Source organism: Podarcis bocagei (genome assembly GCF_964188305.1).
Source record: "Podarcis bocagei genome assembly, chromosome: 4".
Classification (NCBI taxonomy): domain Eukaryota; kingdom Metazoa; phylum Chordata; class Lepidosauria; order Squamata; family Lacertidae; genus Podarcis; species Podarcis bocagei.
Genome location: NC_138128.1, coordinates 21,956,306 through 21,975,636, shown reverse-complemented (window position 1 = coordinate 21,975,636; position 19,331 = coordinate 21,956,306). Strand labels below are relative to the sequence as shown.

General features: G+C 39.9%; 1 protein-coding gene across 6 annotated transcripts; it reads left to right on the top strand.

Moving 5' to 3' along the window:
• Positions 1-250: 250 nt before the first annotated feature.
• On the top strand, positions 251-19,182 carry MLF1 (myeloid leukemia factor 1). 6 transcript variants are annotated; one of them, XM_081190610.1, is made up of 10 exons: positions 251-421; positions 5,124-5,277; positions 9,834-9,875; positions 9,998-10,042; positions 11,059-11,103; positions 15,371-15,457; positions 15,843-15,971; positions 17,336-17,495; positions 17,719-17,851; positions 18,489-19,182. In XM_081190610.1, the coding sequence occupies exons 1-10, from the start codon at positions 375-377 to the stop codon at positions 18,601-18,603; spliced, it is 957 nt and encodes a 318-aa protein (XP_081046736.1). In that variant the 5' UTR covers positions 251-374; the 3' UTR covers positions 18,604-19,182. The 6 variants fall into 6 exon arrangements, with proteins under 6 accessions (XP_081046736.1, XP_081046737.1, XP_081046738.1 ...); XM_081190611.1 differs by lacking the exon at positions 9,834-9,875; XM_081190612.1 differs by lacking the exon at positions 9,998-10,042.
• Positions 19,183-19,331: the final 149 nt, after the last annotated feature.

Genomic DNA, 19,331 nt, shown 5'->3' with positions numbered 1-19,331 from the left:
ATGACGGCTAGCTTCTCCCCGGAAGCCGGAACTTTGGGGCGGAGGGAGAGGGGCGGCGGCGGAACAGCGAACTGCAGACCACTTAAGGCAACCGGGCCCCAGCGGGGAGTCCCTGCCTCGGAGCCCGTTGCCATGGCAGTATTCCTGCCCTATTGTCGCCCGCCGCCATCTTGGATGCTCGCCAGGGCCAATGGGAAGGAGAAGCGCAGGTTTCCGAGGGGGGCGTGGCGAGGGGAAAGGGGCGTGGCGGCCGAGCGGGCGGTTCGCCTCCTTAGAGCCCGTCGTCAGGGGAGGCCCGCGAGCGGCGGCAACACCTCGAGCGGGACGCGGCGGGCTGAAGGAGAAGCGCGAGAGGCGCCTCACGAGCCGGAGCCATGTTCGGGGGTTGGTCCAGAATCTTCGAGGAGGATCCTTTCTTTCGGTGAGGGGGGGGGGGTCGGCCTGGGTTATGAGGGGGGGGCTGCGTCGCCCTGAGGGAGGCGGTGAAGGCGGCGTTGGTGTTTCCCCCATTTGCCCCATAGACATTCCCTCTGGGATGCGCATCTCTCCGTTGCCTTTTCCTCTTCTTGTCACACCCCCGCCGACCGTTTTCTGACGTTCCTTCTCTCCAGACGTGTCAAAAAGAGAGAGAGCGGAGCCTGACGGTGGGGGGGGGGGGAACCCTCAAACACAACAATAATTCACAACCCTCCTTTTAAGGTCGCTGAATTCTCTTTTACTATCCTCCCCACCCCAACCTTGCTTATTCACTTCAGCAGAATTTGCCTCCCCGCCCCCGTTGCGAAGGTGCAATAAAAAAAGTTTGCATTTTCATGTCCTCGCTGGATCTGGGTGCAGGCCCTTAAGCGTAGCTGTCAACTTTTCCCTTTTTTTAAGGGAAATTCCCTTATTCCGAATAGGATTCCTCGCAAGAAAAGGGAAAAGTTGACAGTTATGCTCTTAAGTTAGCTGAACTTGCACCCCTTGAAATCGAAGCGATAATAACTGCGTTGTGGCCTCGTTGATTTCCTTGGGGGACCCTAAGCTCGACTAAGTTAAGTTTGGATCCAGTCCAGATTAGTCCCTCTGCTCCCACGGAACTGTGTTATGCCTGGATGAGGCGTGCAATGGAAGAAGAGGGCTGTAGTTCATGAAAGCTTGCTTTACAATAAAGCTGTTGGTTTTAAAGGTGCCCCTGCCCCCCCCCTTTTGGTGTGTGTCCGAAGCCTTCCCAGAGTTCTGGAACTGAGCCACTGGCCTCCTCGGGAAAAGAATGGTTGGAGTGTTCTTTTGGTGCCTTGCTAAGATTTGGTGTGAGCAGTGCTGTTCTCAGGACCTGGAAGTAAAAGGGGCTCAGCCCCATGTTTCCAAGGTGCTGAAAGTGGCACCTATATAAACAACCGTATTTTCTCTTGCTCCCAAGAAGTTTTTAAGTTTCGTGCTGATATGCTGAAAGGGATGCCTTTCTAAAGCCTTTTTAAAACACTGCGTGTTTTTTATTTTTATTTTTCAGTTAACAAGTGGTTGTTGTTTCTGTGTTTACTTTCAGAAGCCTAGCATCTTTTCATGTGTTCCCTTTATCATTGTTACTTCTGCAGTATAAAAAACGTGGTCTCCAGTAGCATGAAATAGCATGAAAGTGCACAGCAGGAAAAACACAATTAAAGACATTTTTAGAGAGCAGTTAATGACCTTTTGCAACTCAGTTTTTTATGTTGAGTAAGTACTGAAAATTAGAAGGCATAAAACTTATTTCTTTTTTAATATAATTTTTTTTAATTGAGTTGTACATAACATATTACAATTTAAACATATCGTTTGCCCTTCACTTTTAGGATTCTCAGAATCCCTAGACTTCGCACCGCCCTTCTCTGGTTTTCAATGTCAATCCCTTTTTCTTTCAGCTTATCCAAGTTTTAACTAATTTGTTAACAACAGTATTACCTTTTTCCATTGTGTTTTGTACATTACAAGTATTACTCTAATCCTGCCAAAGTTTTTAGTTGTTTACAATGTTCTCTTAAATAAATTCTATATTTTTCCCATTCTTTGTTAAACTTCTTCTCATCCCGGTCTCTGTTTCTCCTGGTCAATTTTGCCATTTCGGCATAGTCCATCATCTTCATTAGCCATTCTTCTTTGGTTGGAACTTTATCTTCTTTCCATCTCTGGACCAGTAATATTCTTGCTTCTGTTGTCGCATACATAAATAGTCTTTTCTGCTCTTTCGGAATCCCTGTACCTAAAATGCCTAACAAAAAAGCCTCTGTTTTTTCACAAACGTTATTTTAAACGTTTTCTTCAATTTGTGGGAAATGATATATAATGTATTTCATTTTGTTCTGTCACAATAGAACATGGGGTGGGGGAGAGAAAATGATTTATGTTCTTTTAAATAGCTTAAAATACTACTTTTCTCCTGCAGTAATCTAGGCCAAATGCACCTGGGAATCATTCTTCTTGTTCATATAAATTTTACATATGTCAGGCATTGTATCTGGATAATCCTAAACACACTTACTAGGAATAAAACCCATTGATCACAGTGGGACTTACTTCTGAGTAAACACTGCATAGTCATCCTTTAATGCTACAATCCTATGTAGGCTTACCTGGAAATAAGGCTGAGTAGATGGGTATTATAAAAAAAAAATAAGGCTGTGATCCTCTGTATATTTAATTGAGCTCTGTGTGGCTTACACTCAACATGCATAGGATCTGAAGTTCTGCAACTTTCCTTTAATTACATGTTTGTAAGGAACCCTAAATAACTTCAGCATTTGACATGGTGGGGAAGGACCTATATAGCAAGCTTGTGGTTGACCTTTTAACTTTTATGGCCTGGTTAAACTCAGAATGGGTTTAAAACCCAATTCTGATACAGTATTAGCTTTTGCTTGATGAATGCCCAAACAGAAGTTATATAACTCAGTGGGCCATCTTCATGCCTAGGTCCATACTTAAAAGTTGTAATCTGTCTTGATTTTATAGCTCAGTTTAAGCTGGATTCAGGAGGCCTAATGCTTTCTTAACACTGTATATGCAGGTGTTTTGGTTTTGGGAACTCCCTTAGTTAGTACACACCCAATCCTGTCTCTGGTGTATCCCCTTAAGCTAAAATTGTACAAGGTCACACATCCTTTGAAATTTGAATGGAACTTGTGGATGATTTTACATAGTGTCAGCAACTTTTTAGATTGCTCTTTTAAAGTCCTTGACAAGGTTCTCAGCTTTTATGTCAGCTCTGCAGCCAACTCCTACTGTATTGAAATCCAGTGGCACTGATCCAAAGGCTTGCATGCACAGGCAGCTTCTTTCCTTTGCACTCGATCCTCCCTCTTCTTAACCACAATCTTGTCCTTTTAGTCTTCATGTAGAAGTCTAAACGTATCTTGCTGCTGCTTAGGAAGAAATAGATGGGAGGTGCAAATGAAGCAAAAGTATTGGCCTGTGGATACTACACTTCTAGAAAGGTCCACAGTAGTGTTGCTGGATTGGGACCAAAGGGTTCATTACTGACTCTGAGCCTCAAATTAATCCTGCACCTAGTTTCTTTTACTAGTCATCTAATTTCCTTTGCAATTTAGCAGAAATTAAGTTTGAAAAGTGCATAGCAAGCACCCACTAAAGCGTTTTGGGAATAGTCTCTACAGGATGTTTGTTTTGGTTTCTTTATTGTCTGCCTATTCTTTATTGTCTGCATTTGGAGTGACATGAGGGAGTACCTGTTAATAGAACCCATGCTGTGTAATGTGGGAAGCAATAGAACCATGGATAGATGCTGAGGCCAGCAATGCACAAAGTCCTATATAGAAGCTGTCAACATGTAATGGTAGTCTGATAAATAGAATCCTATCAGTATAGGGAAAGGAAGTGTGAACTACGAAGCTCCTAGTTCACATCTCACAATTTTATGAACCCTTTTCCAAAATTCAGGGCTCCCAACTATTACAAAATAAAACAATTACAAAATGTGTGTGTGTGTGTGTGTGTGTGTGTGTGTGTGTACACCCACACACCATGTAGGGACTGTGCAGTTCTGTTATTTTAGTAGCCATAATGGCTGACCATTGTCTGGTTTGGAAGCTGTTCAGAGTCTAATCCAAATTATAATAGCAAGTGCTATTCTAGACATTGCAGACTAGATCATCATGCAAGTGGATAGGGCTACTTCACATTGGAACTAATTTCTAAAACTGTGTACTAATAGGAAAGCTTCCTTAGCCTCACAAGGATAGATCTTGATCTGGCAAGCTAGAAATACTGTCTAGGATAAAATTGGTTTTATAAATGTCTCCCTGACCAAGCAGCTGTTCCAGGGAAGCTCTAGTTGATCTCAGTCAAAATGTTTTCTGGTCCTGCCAAGTTTTTTCCTGAATAGCGCAGACAGGTGCAGAAACAGTTTCCCTCCTGCAAAAGACAGCATTTAGTTAGCCAAGAAGTTCTCTGTATTATCTCACTCTTGATATTACAGTCATCTGCTGTGGCTGGTCTCTTGTACTGAACCGTCTGTTCTAATAAAGCATTTCTGTTAAAAAATAAATAAATCATGCAGACTAAGCTCTTTTCAAGGGATAAGAATCTATAGGAGAACAGTCACAGCAGACTGGCTGCTGTTTCCATGTTGAAATGATGCATATTCAGGTGCCAAGGACAGAACAATTATATACACTATCTCAGTCATTTCTAAACTGCATGCCAGAACACACCAGTGTCAGTTGGAAGAACTACTTGCATGCTCAGAGAAATGGTTTAGACTCCTATAAAGCTCTAAAAGCCTTTCAATTGGCTTCCTTTAAGAATAATAAATTTTGCTGTGAGTCTGTATTAGGAATGATAATATTGAATGAACCCATTCTACCTGTTACAAAATTATCTGACCTTAGAGGATGTCATGTTGCCACTCTGTATGAGTCACTATTTCAAGTATGCCACTTCCTAATATTCTTTGTGTAACAGCGAAATGTGTATTAATTTTAATTTAAGACAGCAGTATGCTATGGCTGTCCTAAGTAGGGTAAACACTGCACTCTCTCCATCAAGATAGCAGTTTTACACCTTGGAATCTTGTCTGCTTTTTCTAAATGCATGGCTATATATGAGCTGTTTCTCTCTCTCACCCCCGCCCTTAATATTATCTTTAGGGATCCATTTGCCGCACACAATGATCATATGCGTCGTTTCTTTTCTGAACCTTTTGGACGAGATCCATTTCTCTCAATTAAAGATGGTGGGGAAGGAGCTCTACATCAAAGAGGACGTCCTGATTCTCAGGTTGCTTTGAGAGACAATCACAAGGTATGTCATTTTATAGTCTTGCAGGTTACCTGCAATCAGTGACAAAGTATGGTGGATCTCAGCTTGCTTCCCCACTCCCCCCAGCTGTTGGTTTGGTACTTGGGCCAGTCAATTTACTCTTGGTGCATCTCTCATGTAAATTAGAGATAATGATGTTTAACTCTCCTTGTAAATAACCACCAAAAACTAGAATATTAACTCATGGAGCAAATAAATTAAACAAGGTTTAATGTGTTGAAACTTGCATTCTAACTGATCCCGTCTCCTGTAGAAAGATGTATTAGTTGGCACATTGATCCTTAAGTTTATTTGATTATGCAAACCTGTAACAGTACTATAACATCATGCTTAGTGACGTGATAGTATATTCCATCTAAGGCTGCAATCCTAATAGTGTACCGCATTGAATTCAAAAGGACATAACTTCTGAATGGACATGGTTAGGGTTGCAGTCTTGCTGGCATTGCAAGTCTTGGCATCAGCTGATAAAGAACTTAAATAAATTGACAGGAAACTTAATAGACATAGCAACTTCAAATATGTAACTGTAATACGTTTTGCTTTACTTATATATTCACTATTGTACAAGGTATCCACTTATGTAATGATAAAGTAATATTTCTGCTTCAAAAAATGTGATGGTTACATTTTTATTTTGGTTCCTGGGGTTTGGAAGACTGTATTTATTTAGGTGTGTTGACTTTTACAATATCTTCTGTTGGCTACTTAGTGTCAAAACTAAGCCTGTGGAATTTGCATTCATGGGTAACATAACCACAGGGGGTGTGGAATTGTGCCAAGATCAGTAAACTATACAGTGGGAACTGATGCTTTAATAAAGCTAGCAGCAGCAGAAACTGTCACCTGCGGGGTAGCCACCGGATTGTGTGCTTCTAGTTTAGAAGCATTTCTATTTGTAACGTAACAGTTGGGTTTGCTTCAGATTCAGTTCTGCTTTTGTGAGCAGCATCAGACTTTTCAGCAAACGTTTAAACATTTAATCAGATATGCAAAGATGCACTTGGGCTTCTCCATCTTTTGTTGCAATTGCAAGCCTGGGAACTTACATTTAGTTGAATGTTTCCCCGAACTCTGATAATGGCTCTTGCTTGTCTCCAGGAGGATACAGGGGTGTGTGGGAATGTATGCATAAACTAGTGTATTGTACAGAAGTAAAAAAATGACATTAGCTGCTGTACTGACTGTTATGTGACCCTCAAAAGGTTGCCCAGAATGGAATGTGGCCCTTGAGCTGAAAGAGGTTCCCCACCCCTGCCTTGAATTACAGGCTTATATCTACAATTCAGAAAAGAATACATAGTTAACTAATCATTTGTCTTTTAAAAAGACCAGATAGAGCAATGCAAACACCCCCATTAAAGCCCTCACATTTTATTTGCTATTACAAATTCCAAACACTCTTGCTCTGAGTGCCTGTCATACATATTGCACATCTAAGAGTACGTTAGAACTTGGGGAGCTACCTTAAACCATTGCACAACTCTACACTGGACAGTAGAAATCTTTTTGGCTGTGGAGATTCATATCTTACCCGGATCAGAAATCGGGGAGTTATTCTGACCTGGTTGAACAGAAAAGGGCCCAGAATATGTTCCTTATAAACATACTTGGTATCTGTTAGTATGCCAATTCAATTCACCTATCTGAAACAATTGCAGTTAAATTGATGGGCCAAGTTGGTACAACAATTGTTGGAACACATAGAGACTGCCTAAGCACTGTTTCTAAATAGAGTTCTTTCAGTCATTCAAGTTTTTTACAAGCTTGTTTTCTGGCAATGGCAATTTTTTTTTTTTAAGTATTTGATGCGGACCAGTCTATATGCTTTGTTGTTGTTTAGTCATTTAGTCGTGTCTTAAAACTTCTCTGTAGCAGAGCTGGGGAATCTGTAGCCTGCTGGATGTTTTGAACTTTGAACTTCCATTGGTCCCAGCCAGCAAGGTTGATGGTCAAAGATGATGAGAGTTGTAGCCTAGCATTGTGTTTTGAACAAATAAATTTAAAAAATCATGTTAGTTGACAGCCGCTGAAACAGTGTCAACATACAACACTCTCGGTTGCACATGGTAGCTTATTTTAAAGTTCAATGACTCTATGTATCTTAACACTGTATATTGTATGTGACTTATTATGGTCTAAACCCCCCCCCCCAAACTTTGTAAGAATGCTATTTAGGATTATAATGTGTGTTGGGGGACCCTAATAAGCCCTTCAAGCATAAGCATACAAAGGGGCTGCAGTTTATAACCAGAGTGCAATGCTTTTTTAGGAGTTGAAAACAATCCTAGGTCTCAATATATCCAGTTACAGAAGGATACACCAAAGCAGTGGGAGTTTGACTGGGGGATAGAATTACCCAGCTGGAGGGGCTTTGCATTTAGGAAGTAAGGTTGCTGTGCTGATGACTGTCTCTGCACCTGATCATATTATTAGTTCTTGGATTTACACAGACTGTGTGTTATTGCATTCATTTTACAAGGACATAATGTGTAGAAACCTGGAAAGAATCAAGTTCTCTAAGAGTAATGTTTAAACTGATTCTCCCTCTGAAATGATGTGAGCTTATGTTACTTCCACATATTGCTTTTGTCTGTTATTTAGCATTATTATTTCCTTTCCTTTCTCCTAATAAAATCAGGCCCATTTAAAACAAATCAACCCACGTCTTATCAGCCGTCAGTAGTCTAATTGGGATTGGTCATACGTAATGTTAAAAATATTCCTTCGTTAAGAGATTAATCTTAACACCAATTCGAGCAACCTTCACTATTCCAGCTGCTGCTAAAAAGCTTCTAGTCCGTATTTGTGGAAGGCCAAACAATACACACTAAGACTGCAGCTTATGTGGGGGTTACATTCTGGGGATTGCACCTAAAGCCAAAACTGCATATAGTCAAAATACATGAGGTGCAATGGTGGGTGGGATTGCCAAAGTCCCCCCCCCCCAGATGCCTGTTCCCTTTCTGCCCCCCCCTTTTTTTGGCGAAGTACATAAAGCTGAATGCACACAAATTGAATGTGCATAAGCTTACTTACTTTTTACTATATTGCAAAACAGGCTGCTGTGGCAGCATCACTTACCAGAATAAATACTCCTCTTTGGTTGAGTGCTGGGAAGATTTTCCAAGTGTGTGTCTGAATTCCTCCTGCCCTCCAAAATAAAGTTAAGTTACTGTTGTCTGACTCTGGGGAAACAAAGGAGTAGGGATTACATGAGGATAGAAATAAATGAGTTTTAGGAATGAAGGAGATAGAGATGGTAGGTGATAGATGGGCAGAGTTGGTTTTGCATGTCCATGAGCCTTTGCGTTGTAAAACATAGTGTTAAATGAATAAGTACAAAATGACTATTGTAGTAAAATACATTTTGATGTGATAGCTTGATGTAAGTATACCTTTCATGCATGCTTTGGGGAATTCAGATTTATATCCAGACTCTCCAATCATTTTTTCATGCAGAGATATTCAAAACCAGTTGGCTGAATTCTCATATTAGATGGTGTTTATAGCATCATCTATTTATATGTGTGTACTAGCATATAATTTCTTCACTGTGGATTTATAAGTCAGACCATTCTGTATATGGTGATAGATTTACTCAGAACTTCTTTGCAATGACCTTTGAAACTGCTGACATGGGAGAGATGATTTGGTTTAACGCCAGGGTTCTATGAATATTTTAGAGAATATGTATGTATTTCATTGCTAACTCTACATTAATCTCTTGCTTTTACATAAAATGAATGCTTGTAGCAGAGTAGCTGCATCACTTTTTTTAATTTTTGTGACCTGCAGTTTATTCTAGCTCTTTGAAATTTAGTTACCAAAATTTATCTGTTGAGTAGGAACAGATTTGTTGGTTTTAATCAACTTCTCTCCATCTGAACTGGCTAATCGTGACTGCAAATAAATAGAATTGAATATCTGGAATAGCAGGAAAACTGTAAAGTACTGTACAGAACTTAAAGGTACATGGCAATACTTTGGTGCACATGTATTCAAACTTAGGCACTTTCAATTTAAACATAGTTTACACAATCTCAGGGACCACATTAGATGTGACAGAAGCAGCCATTTTTCTTCACATTTCCCTGGTCATGTACAAAGCAGGGGTGGGGGGCATCTAATTGTAGCATCAAAAGGGATGCATAGGGGTGAGAGGAATGGAATAATCCTGCTTCCCTTGTCTTACTTGTCTGTAGCTTGTTGCCCATGGCACTGTCCACTCAGCCTAGTTCACTTCAGATAATGGATCCAGGTTGTTATGGGAGGAGTTTGGATAATGGATCATAAGAAGATTATGTGGTGGAGGGTTTGTCTCTTATCCCTCCAGTAGTAAAAATTAAACCCACCCCCTGCTTACATGTAAACAGTATGGCTGCCACTGTCACTTCTATTTTGGTCCTTCATTGTTTTGGTTATGCTGTGCCTTATTTAAATTTGAGCTAGGGAGTTTTAAGTCCCCCCCCCCCTATTAATTTGAACCATCTGACACACCATGCAGCAATTCACATAAGGTGATATTTTTCTTTCAGACGAGCTGTTCCCTTATGCCTTTTGGCAGTTTTGGTGGCATGGTTAGTATACTAAATGCTAAACTCTGTCTTCTGGTGATCTGGGCATGCCTTCCTTCTGTATTTTAATCTTTAAACCACGTTACTAATATACAAATTTACATGAACTGATGCTTCTTTTTCAGGCAGCGAGTTTTCCGCTTATGCCTTTTGGCAGTTTTGGTGGCATGGTCAGTATACTAAAATACAGATCTCTAATGCTTGGTGATATAAGCATGTTGTTGTCCTAAGGGCCCATCCAAAATAGTATTCACTTTAGATTTTGGTCCTTCTCTGTCCCAGAAGAAACTGTAAAATACTTCTCCTGCATTTATAAAAAATATAGTACGTTAAAAATAAATGTATACAGATTAAATTAATAATTTCATTTAAATACATTTGTATTTTACAAGTATGTATGGAATTATAGTGTTTTTCTTTCCATTCTTTCTTTTCTTTTTGTTGTATTTTTATGCACCTTTAGTTTCTTTTTTTTTGTCTTTTTCACTTTATTTTGTTTAATTGAAATGTTTTCAATAAAATATAAATAATTAAAAAATACATCTCCTGCATACAAGTTTCCTCTTCCACTCTGTTGGAAGTGTAGGTTCAGTTTTTTAAAAGTTGTGTGAACAATGCTGAATTTGCACGATTCCATTTGCACTGCTCTGCTCCCCAAATTGTCCCAATTTGTCTCAAATGGGCCAGTGGTAATAAGGTTAATGAAGTAGCTGAGCTTTGGGATTACGACATAACTAAGTTTATAGCATATTAAATCTGCAGCTGGAAATTTATGAAATTCCTAGGTGATCAAGTGCAGTGCTGGAATTTAACAGTTTAAAAACTCAAGTGTTAGGGTGACAAAAGTTCCAGTAGAAAAGGAGACAAGGCAGGATGATGGTACAAGACATTTGCCTGCACCAGTAGCACATACAGCCTCTTCAGTAAGGTGAAAATGTCACTCAAAATTTAGAAGGTAAACCAAGTGGCAAAAAGTGTGAGCTGTGCCACTTATGCAAATAGCAGCAGATGATTTCATGAAAAACTACAATCTGAATGTACCCTGCATGCTTTCATTCTTTAGATCAGACTTTGCCATGCTGATGGGAGTTGTAGTTTCCCATCAAGAGGTTGCCAGGTTGGCAAAGGCTGCTTTAGACAGTAGCACTAATGCAGTAATTTATATGAGCTGGTATTTCTCTTTCAGGCAATGAGTTCCCCCCTTATGCCTTTTGGCTGTTTTGGTGGCATGGTTAGTATACTAAACAAACACGAGTTTCTAATTTTTTGCTGATGTGGGCATGTCTGTCTGGTTCTGTTTCTGCCCCCTCCCACAATGCAGTAAGTTTTGTGAAATGCATTTTAGAATCCTCCCCCCATTTGTGAACTAACTATTAAACTTCCTGTGCAGACTGAAATTATGCTAATATGCAAGACCATCTCTCTTTTCTGCATGCATGAAATAAATTGCCACAAGGGTAAAAACACACAAGATTTCCATAAAGTCTCTGAACTGTTTTTGTTACAATGAATTGGAGTACAGTAGTGGTGTTTGCATTGAGAGAGGTCTAGAATGTTATTTATTGGACTATTTCTTTTTAATATGCATAGAATAGTGCATGTTCCAAAAAGTTACGTTACTAGAGAATAGCACTATATCAAGCAAGTGGCTGGTTCAGCTTTGGGTCTACTATGCTAATGACATAGGCTTCTCTCCTTTGACCTTGAATAACATTTCTGTGAAATGTGGTAGATACCCAGAAACTTCTTTAAGGACTCCTTTTCCACCTTTGGGTTTCTTCTGAGACCTTTTTCAAATGAATGTTGAAAAGTAGTACTTCTACTATAGAGGCACCACATTTCCCCAGCATTCAAGTTGGAAAAACTTGTTTGTTTGTTTGTTTACTGATTTCTTCTTTTCTCAAAGTACGTCTTGCCCTTCTTCCTGTTGGCATGTCCACTGCTGCTGCTATGGAGTGTGATAATGTCTGTGATACCGTTACTCAAGGCAGGGAACCTTTGTCCCTCCGTATGTTGTTGGACTAAACCTCCATCATCACTGACCATTGGCCATGCTGTCTGGGACTTATGAGAATTGTCCAACAACATCTAGAATGTTGCCTACCCCTGCCTTTAGTGATGAGCGAGATTCTCCGCATCCATGTGCCTTGCACTGCTCTGTGGTATTTAGCCTGCTGTTTTGCAGGATTATTCCAGCATAGGAGCACTCACATAGCTTTTAAAGAAGCAGTGAACATCTGCAATGCCACCCCCCCCCATCCTTGTAACATTGTCCTGGCAGTTGGCAAACAGTTGTTTTTTAAAATGTTAATTATTTTAATGGTCTGGTCCCCTCTTCAGTGTTAAAGTACAGATTTGAACTCATTGGGTTCTCTACTTGCAAGAAGATAAATAGCAGTCAAATGATTTCTTTCCTCCCTCACAATCCATTGTGTAGAATGGGTATCTCACAATGCCTTTTACTTGAAGTTAGGGAGACAGTCTAGCTAAATGTGGTTGGGATATTCTTTGAAGTTTGGTTGTCTTCACAAGCTTATCTAACAACTTTGACGCTTAATTGTTGGCATTCTGTTGCTGACTTCTTGCTGGGCTTGAAAAATTGCTTCCTTTTCTTTCTATGCTTTGCCTAGGACTATTATAATTTTGAAGCTAATAATATTTTTTTAAATTGATTGTATTCCACATATAGGGACGCGGGTGGCGCTGTGGGTAAAACCTCAGTGCCTAGGACTTGCTGATCGTAAGGTCAGCGGTTCGAATCCCCACGGTGGGGTGAGCTCCTGTCGTTCGGTCCCAGCTCCTGCCAACCCAGCAGTTCGAAAGCACCCTTGAGTGCAAGTAGATAAATAGGGACTGCTTTATAGCGGGAAGGTAAATGGCGTTTCCGTGTGCGGCGCTGGTGCTGGCTCGCCAGATGCAGCTTCGTCACACTGGCCACGTGACCCAGAAGTGTCTTCGGACAGCGCCGGCTCCCGGCCTCTTGAGCGAGATGAGCGCGCAACCCTAGAGTCGGTCACGACTGGCCCTGTCGGGCAGGGGTACCTTTACCTTTATTCCACATATACATAAATCAAAATGCACAAACTTAAACGGAAAAAAGAAAATATAGAAACTTATGTAGAGGGAGCAAAAAAAGAAAAGAATAAAAGCAGAAAGGAAGAAAGAAGTAAGAGATACGAATATATACCTTTCATAATAATTTTCTTATCAATCTGAATTGTCTCTCCACATTATGTTTTGCATCCGAGTGTATTCCACAGGGTTGTGGATTCACTGGTCATGGAATGCAGGGAGCATTGCGCTTATAAGAAAAACAACTTCTGTATTTTTTGGTCTACATAATTCCAGGAGACAGTTTATAAATGTATGGGAACCATTGTCTGTTGAAGTTTAAATAATCAGAGATGCTTTAATGAAGCTTCCAGAAATTATGGCTTGGAAGTTAATACCACAGCTTCTTGTTTTCTCTGGAAGGTATACCATTTACTGTTCTTGAGGTTCAATTTCCCTGGCCATTTCTTTATTTGCTTCACTTTCTTTCTGCTTCCCGGGCCCTTTTCTCAAATATTACAGATATATTTGCAGCCTAGCATAGACTATACCAAGCAAATATCTATAAGATGTGCCCAGTTCTGCACAGAATTTGGGTTTAATTGCCAATAAATGTGAAGCTTTTTGGCACACAGTGTTTTGCCAATTAACACTGCAGGTTCTTTAAAAGATCTTTTGTAGTCAGTCTATGAAGGAAAATATATTTTTATTTGAACAGAATAGGAAAACCTCATCAAACAGCAACAACAAAAAAACCCCTCAAACAGTAAACCTTCTTACAATGAGAAATAACCCCAAAGGAACAGTTCCAAAGAAACAATTCCCTCCCTCCACCAGATCCAACTGTGGGAAGCCTCAGCAGTGTTTGGTCCATCATCCGCTTTCTCCTCAACCACGTTGCCCTGCACCATTTGTACCTGCCTCAACAGGTGGGGCTGGATGTGTCCACAGCCGTCACCTGTGCATATATGGGCTCCTAATCTGGGCAATCAAGCCCTAACTGGACCACTCTCAAGGGCAGGAGTGCTCCTGCAAGGACTCACAGGAAGGGTTGGCTGCATAAAGCCAAACCTACACCTCCTCGCTTTTTCTCCTTCATTTTCCACAATACATGGTACATAAAGTCACCATTATATCTTACATTAATCCTCTCAGTGAGCCCAGTTTACTTCCTATAAAGGCTTTTGCATGCTTCTGCTAATGTTTCATGTGTCTTGTGCTAGTAATCCATCGGCTGGAATGCATGTGACAAATGGTATCTATGTAAACGGAAGCCTTGGTAACTGAGAAGTCATAACAGACACTGGAGCCAAGTCAACAGTCTTTCATATAAGCCTACTTGTTGTGCACTCTCAACAGACCATATTCTCCTTTGCAGCAAGTGAAATTTTATTCCTAAATTACATATAATAAATCATAGACTGGAATCTGAGTCATAGATTCTTTCATCAACTCATAAATTCCTGATCTAGGCCTAGCCAATTCAAATAGTCCATACAAAAGAGTGCAGCTTTTTTGAGCATTTAATGATAAAAAATAATTAATTTTTGTTCCCTTTACCCCAGTGAATAACTACATAATGTTACTGTATAAAAGAAAAAAGGCAGGAACAAGGTGTTGCCTTTTAATACCTTGCAACATTCTCAAATTCACTTGTGGAGGGCTTTCATTTTTTGAGTTGGCTTTTTTTCCAACATTACTTTAGTTACCTTTGTGATAGTTACTTCAGGCAGTTACTGTGCAGTAGGATTTCAGAAATTTACAATGGCTGGGAAATCTCTCCTAAAAATTCTTACATGAAATCAGTCCATCCTTTGACCAAGTTCATTTGAGGTTAATGAGAAAAGCCTTTCTGATCCCTCTAGAGAACTGTATTTCAAAAAGCCTCTCACACTTTCCTCTCTAGTAGACTAAGGGCCAGACTAGAGGTGACATGGGATCTGCCATGGTTTTGGTTTTGCTAATTAGAAACCCCACAGGGCTGCTTTGGAAATTGGGGAAGTGTCGCTTTGGAAGAAGGTGCCTAAGCCTTTCTAACTAATGCCTTTTCTGCACTCTGAATTACTCCCTGCTTCCCAGCTGCTATTAGATCTGCAGAGGGGAAAAGACAGATACAAATCAAATCAAAATGCTTGGTTTAAAAAGCATCATGTGCTCACCACCTCACACACATGGAATCTTTGTTGTTGTACCTTGTACTCGTACTTTTTACCCTGGTACTCTTGCTTGCTTTTAATGTTCGCTTGTGGTTTTTTTAATGGGGATTATTAAAGGTGGTCTCTTCCCTTCTTCTGCTGTGCCCTTCAAAGAAGTAAAAATGTATTTGTGTGCGCATACACACACACACACACACACACACACACACACACACACACACACACAGTGTCAAGAACCTCGTGGTGAATGTATGTTTCTCTTTAATTATCTTTTCAATTCTCTTCTGGCAGAACATGGATTTCAGGGATCATTTCTCTGCAATGGACAGAATGATGTCAAACATGAGAAACAGTATGATGGAATTGCACAGAAATTTTGTAAGTTTGTATTTTCCTTAATGTTTAAACTAAAAACTACACAAGCATTCTTCATTAAATTCATATGGTGTCCTGGAGTGTATTTTTACATGCTTCAGGTGCCCAAGCAAGCGACTGCTTACAAATCTGCTGTTATGTACAATAAGCAGGGTTCTAAATTCTGTTCTCCAAGTGAATGGCTTCACTGCTTAGTCATTCTGAACACTTGGCAGGCTTAGGACAGCCATTATGGCATTTTGAATACTAGAGAGAGTTGCAGTCCCATAAGATTTTCTCCTTTCCTAATCTAAATGGAGCATTGTACAACATTAAATCTAGGCTTCTGCTATGGACTTCTGTCTTGGTGTTTATGCTGTTCTTAATCATTTATTATGTTTAACTTCAGGATAAAATGGCACTTGATCCAAATGCTCACTCGTTCAGTTCTTCCTCAGTGATGACTTATTCCAAGAAGGGTGATGAACCTCCAAAGGTTTTCCAGGCTTCAGCTCAGACACGTGTGGCTCCAGGAGGGGTAAGTTAGTCTCTTGGGGTTTGGGGGTTCCCCGTTGAGATGAATCAACGGATTTTGAATGAAGGACGGGGCAGTAATAATGTAGAGGGAGCATAAGCTTTGTAAATCTTCATGTTCATAACAAACTGTAATTTTACCATTTTAAACCCCATTTACAACCCTGGTTTGCAGAGCAAGTACAAACCCTATTTAGATGTGGTTTGCTGTGGTTTCCTGGAAGCAGACAACGAAGTGGTGGGCACAAGTGAGTTTGTGAGCATAGAGTTCATCCCATATTGCCAAACCATGGGTTTGTGTTGTGTAACTTGGCCTACTGCTTCTTATGGCATTTATCAGTGAGATTAGTTGAAGAAGAATGTTGAAGAAGCTAAGCAACAATACACATGAATATATCCTACAATGCTACAAATAACTGGCAGTGGCATAAAATAGGTGTCATCTGTTCAGACCAAGTACTTGACTTTTAAATGCTTATATAATGCTTAAGATGCCCTTTCATTGGCTTCCTCACAGCTGTTACATCTAATTTTGTTAAGAAATTTGAATTTGAATTTGAACCCTGAAGTCAGGTTCATGAATGATTATATATAAGCAGAAGGCTGTTGAAAATAACTTATAGCAGATCACTTCAGAGCTCTAGCCAGCACTTGGTTATCAAAAAGCTTCTAATAATATACCTATGAGCATGCCGATAAGCAGATGCCAAGATTTTCAAGTTGGTTAGCATGACATACTAATAGTTGGTGTCCCTTTCATGTAGCAAATACCAACACACACTTATCTCTGAAGCCGAAAGGTCCATTCACAGGCTATATTTAGATTAGGCTCTGGTGGTTTTTGAAACCATTCTAACAGAGAATAATATCAAGACCTTGAGGTGGTAGGAATAGATCCCAGCTCCTTTTTTGTGTGGATCATAGACATGCATGTTGTGGCCATAGTTCAACAAGTAATAGTGAATGCAAGTAATAGTGAATTAAGTACACAACTGGGTATTTGCCTTGTCTGCCCTCTTTTTGCTGCATCAGTTCTTGCTGCTGAAGAAACAAGCTGTTTTTTAAATGGAACAGCTGCTTATCTCTTCAAAATGGCAACTGCCGCAGTACAAATGAAGGTAAAGCTCCAACTGTGTTTGGTTCTATAATTCTGTTCAGATGTTAGCATTTGTTGTGTGTTTGACATGCTGTTTCCTTTTCACTTCACTTCCTGTTTACAGCAGAGACAAGATATTTGCATACACTGTGTTCATAATCTTGCACAGTTTGCTTGAAAAGGGAAATCCAAAATACTAATTGAAAATATTGTTTCTCAGTGGTGACTTTTAAATTTATTTATTTTGTGTGTGTGTGTGTGTGTGTGTACAGATTAAAGAAACCAGAAAAGCACTTAAAGATTCTGAAAGTGGGCTTGAAAAAATGTCTATTGGTCATCACATTCAAGATCGTGCTCATGTTGTTCAGAAGGCCAAGAACAACAAAACTGGTGATGAGGAACTGAATCAAGAATTTGTTAATTTAGATGAAGGTAAGAAACCTTGTGGCTTACATGGGTTTTTGTTTGTAGTAACACAGTTCTGCCAATGTTTTACAGAGGTGCACATACATATACATAAAATTTAGTATGGATGTTTTCTCTCCACTTCACCCCCCTATTCGTGTTTTGTATTGGGATATAGTACTTTTAAACACTTCCTGCACTGGTTGCATCAAGTAAGGATGCTCACTTTAAAATTTCATTTGTTGCACAGGTGAAGCTCATGCATTTGATGAACAATGGCAGAAGGAGATTCTGAAGTACAAACCCTCAGGAATAAGAAATGGTATAGATGCACCAAGACATAGAAACACCCATCACATAAGCAAGGAAGATGCAATAAGGAGGTATAAATCATTGTTGTCTTGCTTCGCTGCTTTCCCAGTTTTCTGTAAGAAAAAATGTCAGAATGCTCTCACTGAAGTAGATGTCTCCTGTGCTTTGACAGTTTTGTGCAATTACATTTGTTGGCTGCTGTTGACAAGTGTTGTGATGCACCACCCATGCAAGCACACTTGTGTTGCAGCTGGATTGCAGGTGTGGGAGACCCAGTCTTGATCCTGAACTCTCCAGTTTCAGTTTGACACCTTCATGAGAAGGGCCTTCAGAAAAAAGAGCCCGTGGAAGAAACAAGGGATTGATTTAATGGTCCTGCATGGATTAAGATGAATGTAAATTGGGCTGGGGGGAAAGGCTGTGTCTTATCTGCCTACTTCACTCCCTCTCCCATTAGGAAAGTCTCTGCATTTAACTATGGGTGTATATTGATTTAAGCAGTAGTCTTGTAATTCTTTAAATGAAATGAAAGAGGGGAGGGAGAGTTTGACCCCAGGTTTCACCTTCTAGTTTTGTGAGGAAACTGATAATACAGTATAGCCTTTGCGCTTGCTTGGTTGTTATCTGGCTATGAGAGTTCAGTGCCCTTGTTTTTCCTAACCTGTTTCCCAAACATCAAGTATTCTATCTTTCTAAATACTATTTCAGAGAGAAGACCCCCCGCCCAAGGGTATCCATTGAGGGACCCAGGAAGCCTAAACCTTCTGTGGAGAAGCTCAATATCAAGGGATCACATGTTCCGCTCAAAACCAGCAAAAAATAAATTGCTGTCTGGCTTTTCATGTCATCAGGCTATTTCTTCGGAGGACGCAATAATTCTGGATCAACGACTAAGACCAAGCTCTCTGTTTCTAGCAGTAGTGAATCTTGCTCTCTTGACTATTGAATGTTTGTGATAGCTCTAGCTCCTCGGTAACATTTGGCTTTGAGAGTAGTTAAGGAAAACACTGATGCTGGAAAGCACTTTACGGAGTTATTTTCTTTTTTTTAGGATGACGCAGAATGTCAAAGCAAATAGTTTGCATTAACAGTGCTCCAGCAAGTGTAGAGCCAAAAACAAAACAAAACATGTATCATTGCAGCTACATGTACAGGTATTCAAGGAAGTACAGTTAATAAACTCCAGTTTTTAACTCAAGCATTACGGGTGTAGTTTTGGTGAAGATCCAATCTGTCAGTGTCTAAAGCATTGTAAAGAAGTATCTAGATCTATTAATCAATACTTTACGAAATAGCATGTATACTACACTTCTAGTCAATATTGATGTGTAACAGTCAATATTGATGAGCCTTGCAAAAAAAGTTAGATAAGCTGCATAAATAAAATTGAATTTTATCATAATTTTTCTGTTTTGCATATCTCTTTACACAACAACCATTTCCTAAATTGTTGGCTGTTCTGCTTCCTTGAAAGATAATCCTCTGTTTCAGCTCTACCATGTTCTTTTCTAAGATTAAAATGCATATTACTAGCCTCTTCCCTATAGCAAG

Bases quoted from the DNA above. Each gene is read 5' to 3' on its own strand.
- MLF1 (XM_081190610.1), top strand. From the start codon at position 375: ATGTTCGGGGGTTGGTCCAGAATCTTCGAGGAGGATCCTTTCTTTCG. The intron at 5,278-9,833 runs GTATGTCATTTT...TTTTTCTTTCAG, and splicing joins CTTTGAGAGACAATCACAAG to ACGAGCTGTTCCCTTATGCC. The intron at 9,876-9,997 runs GTTAGTATACTA...CTTCTTTTTCAG, and splicing joins TTGGCAGTTTTGGTGGCATG to GCAGCGAGTTTTCCGCTTAT.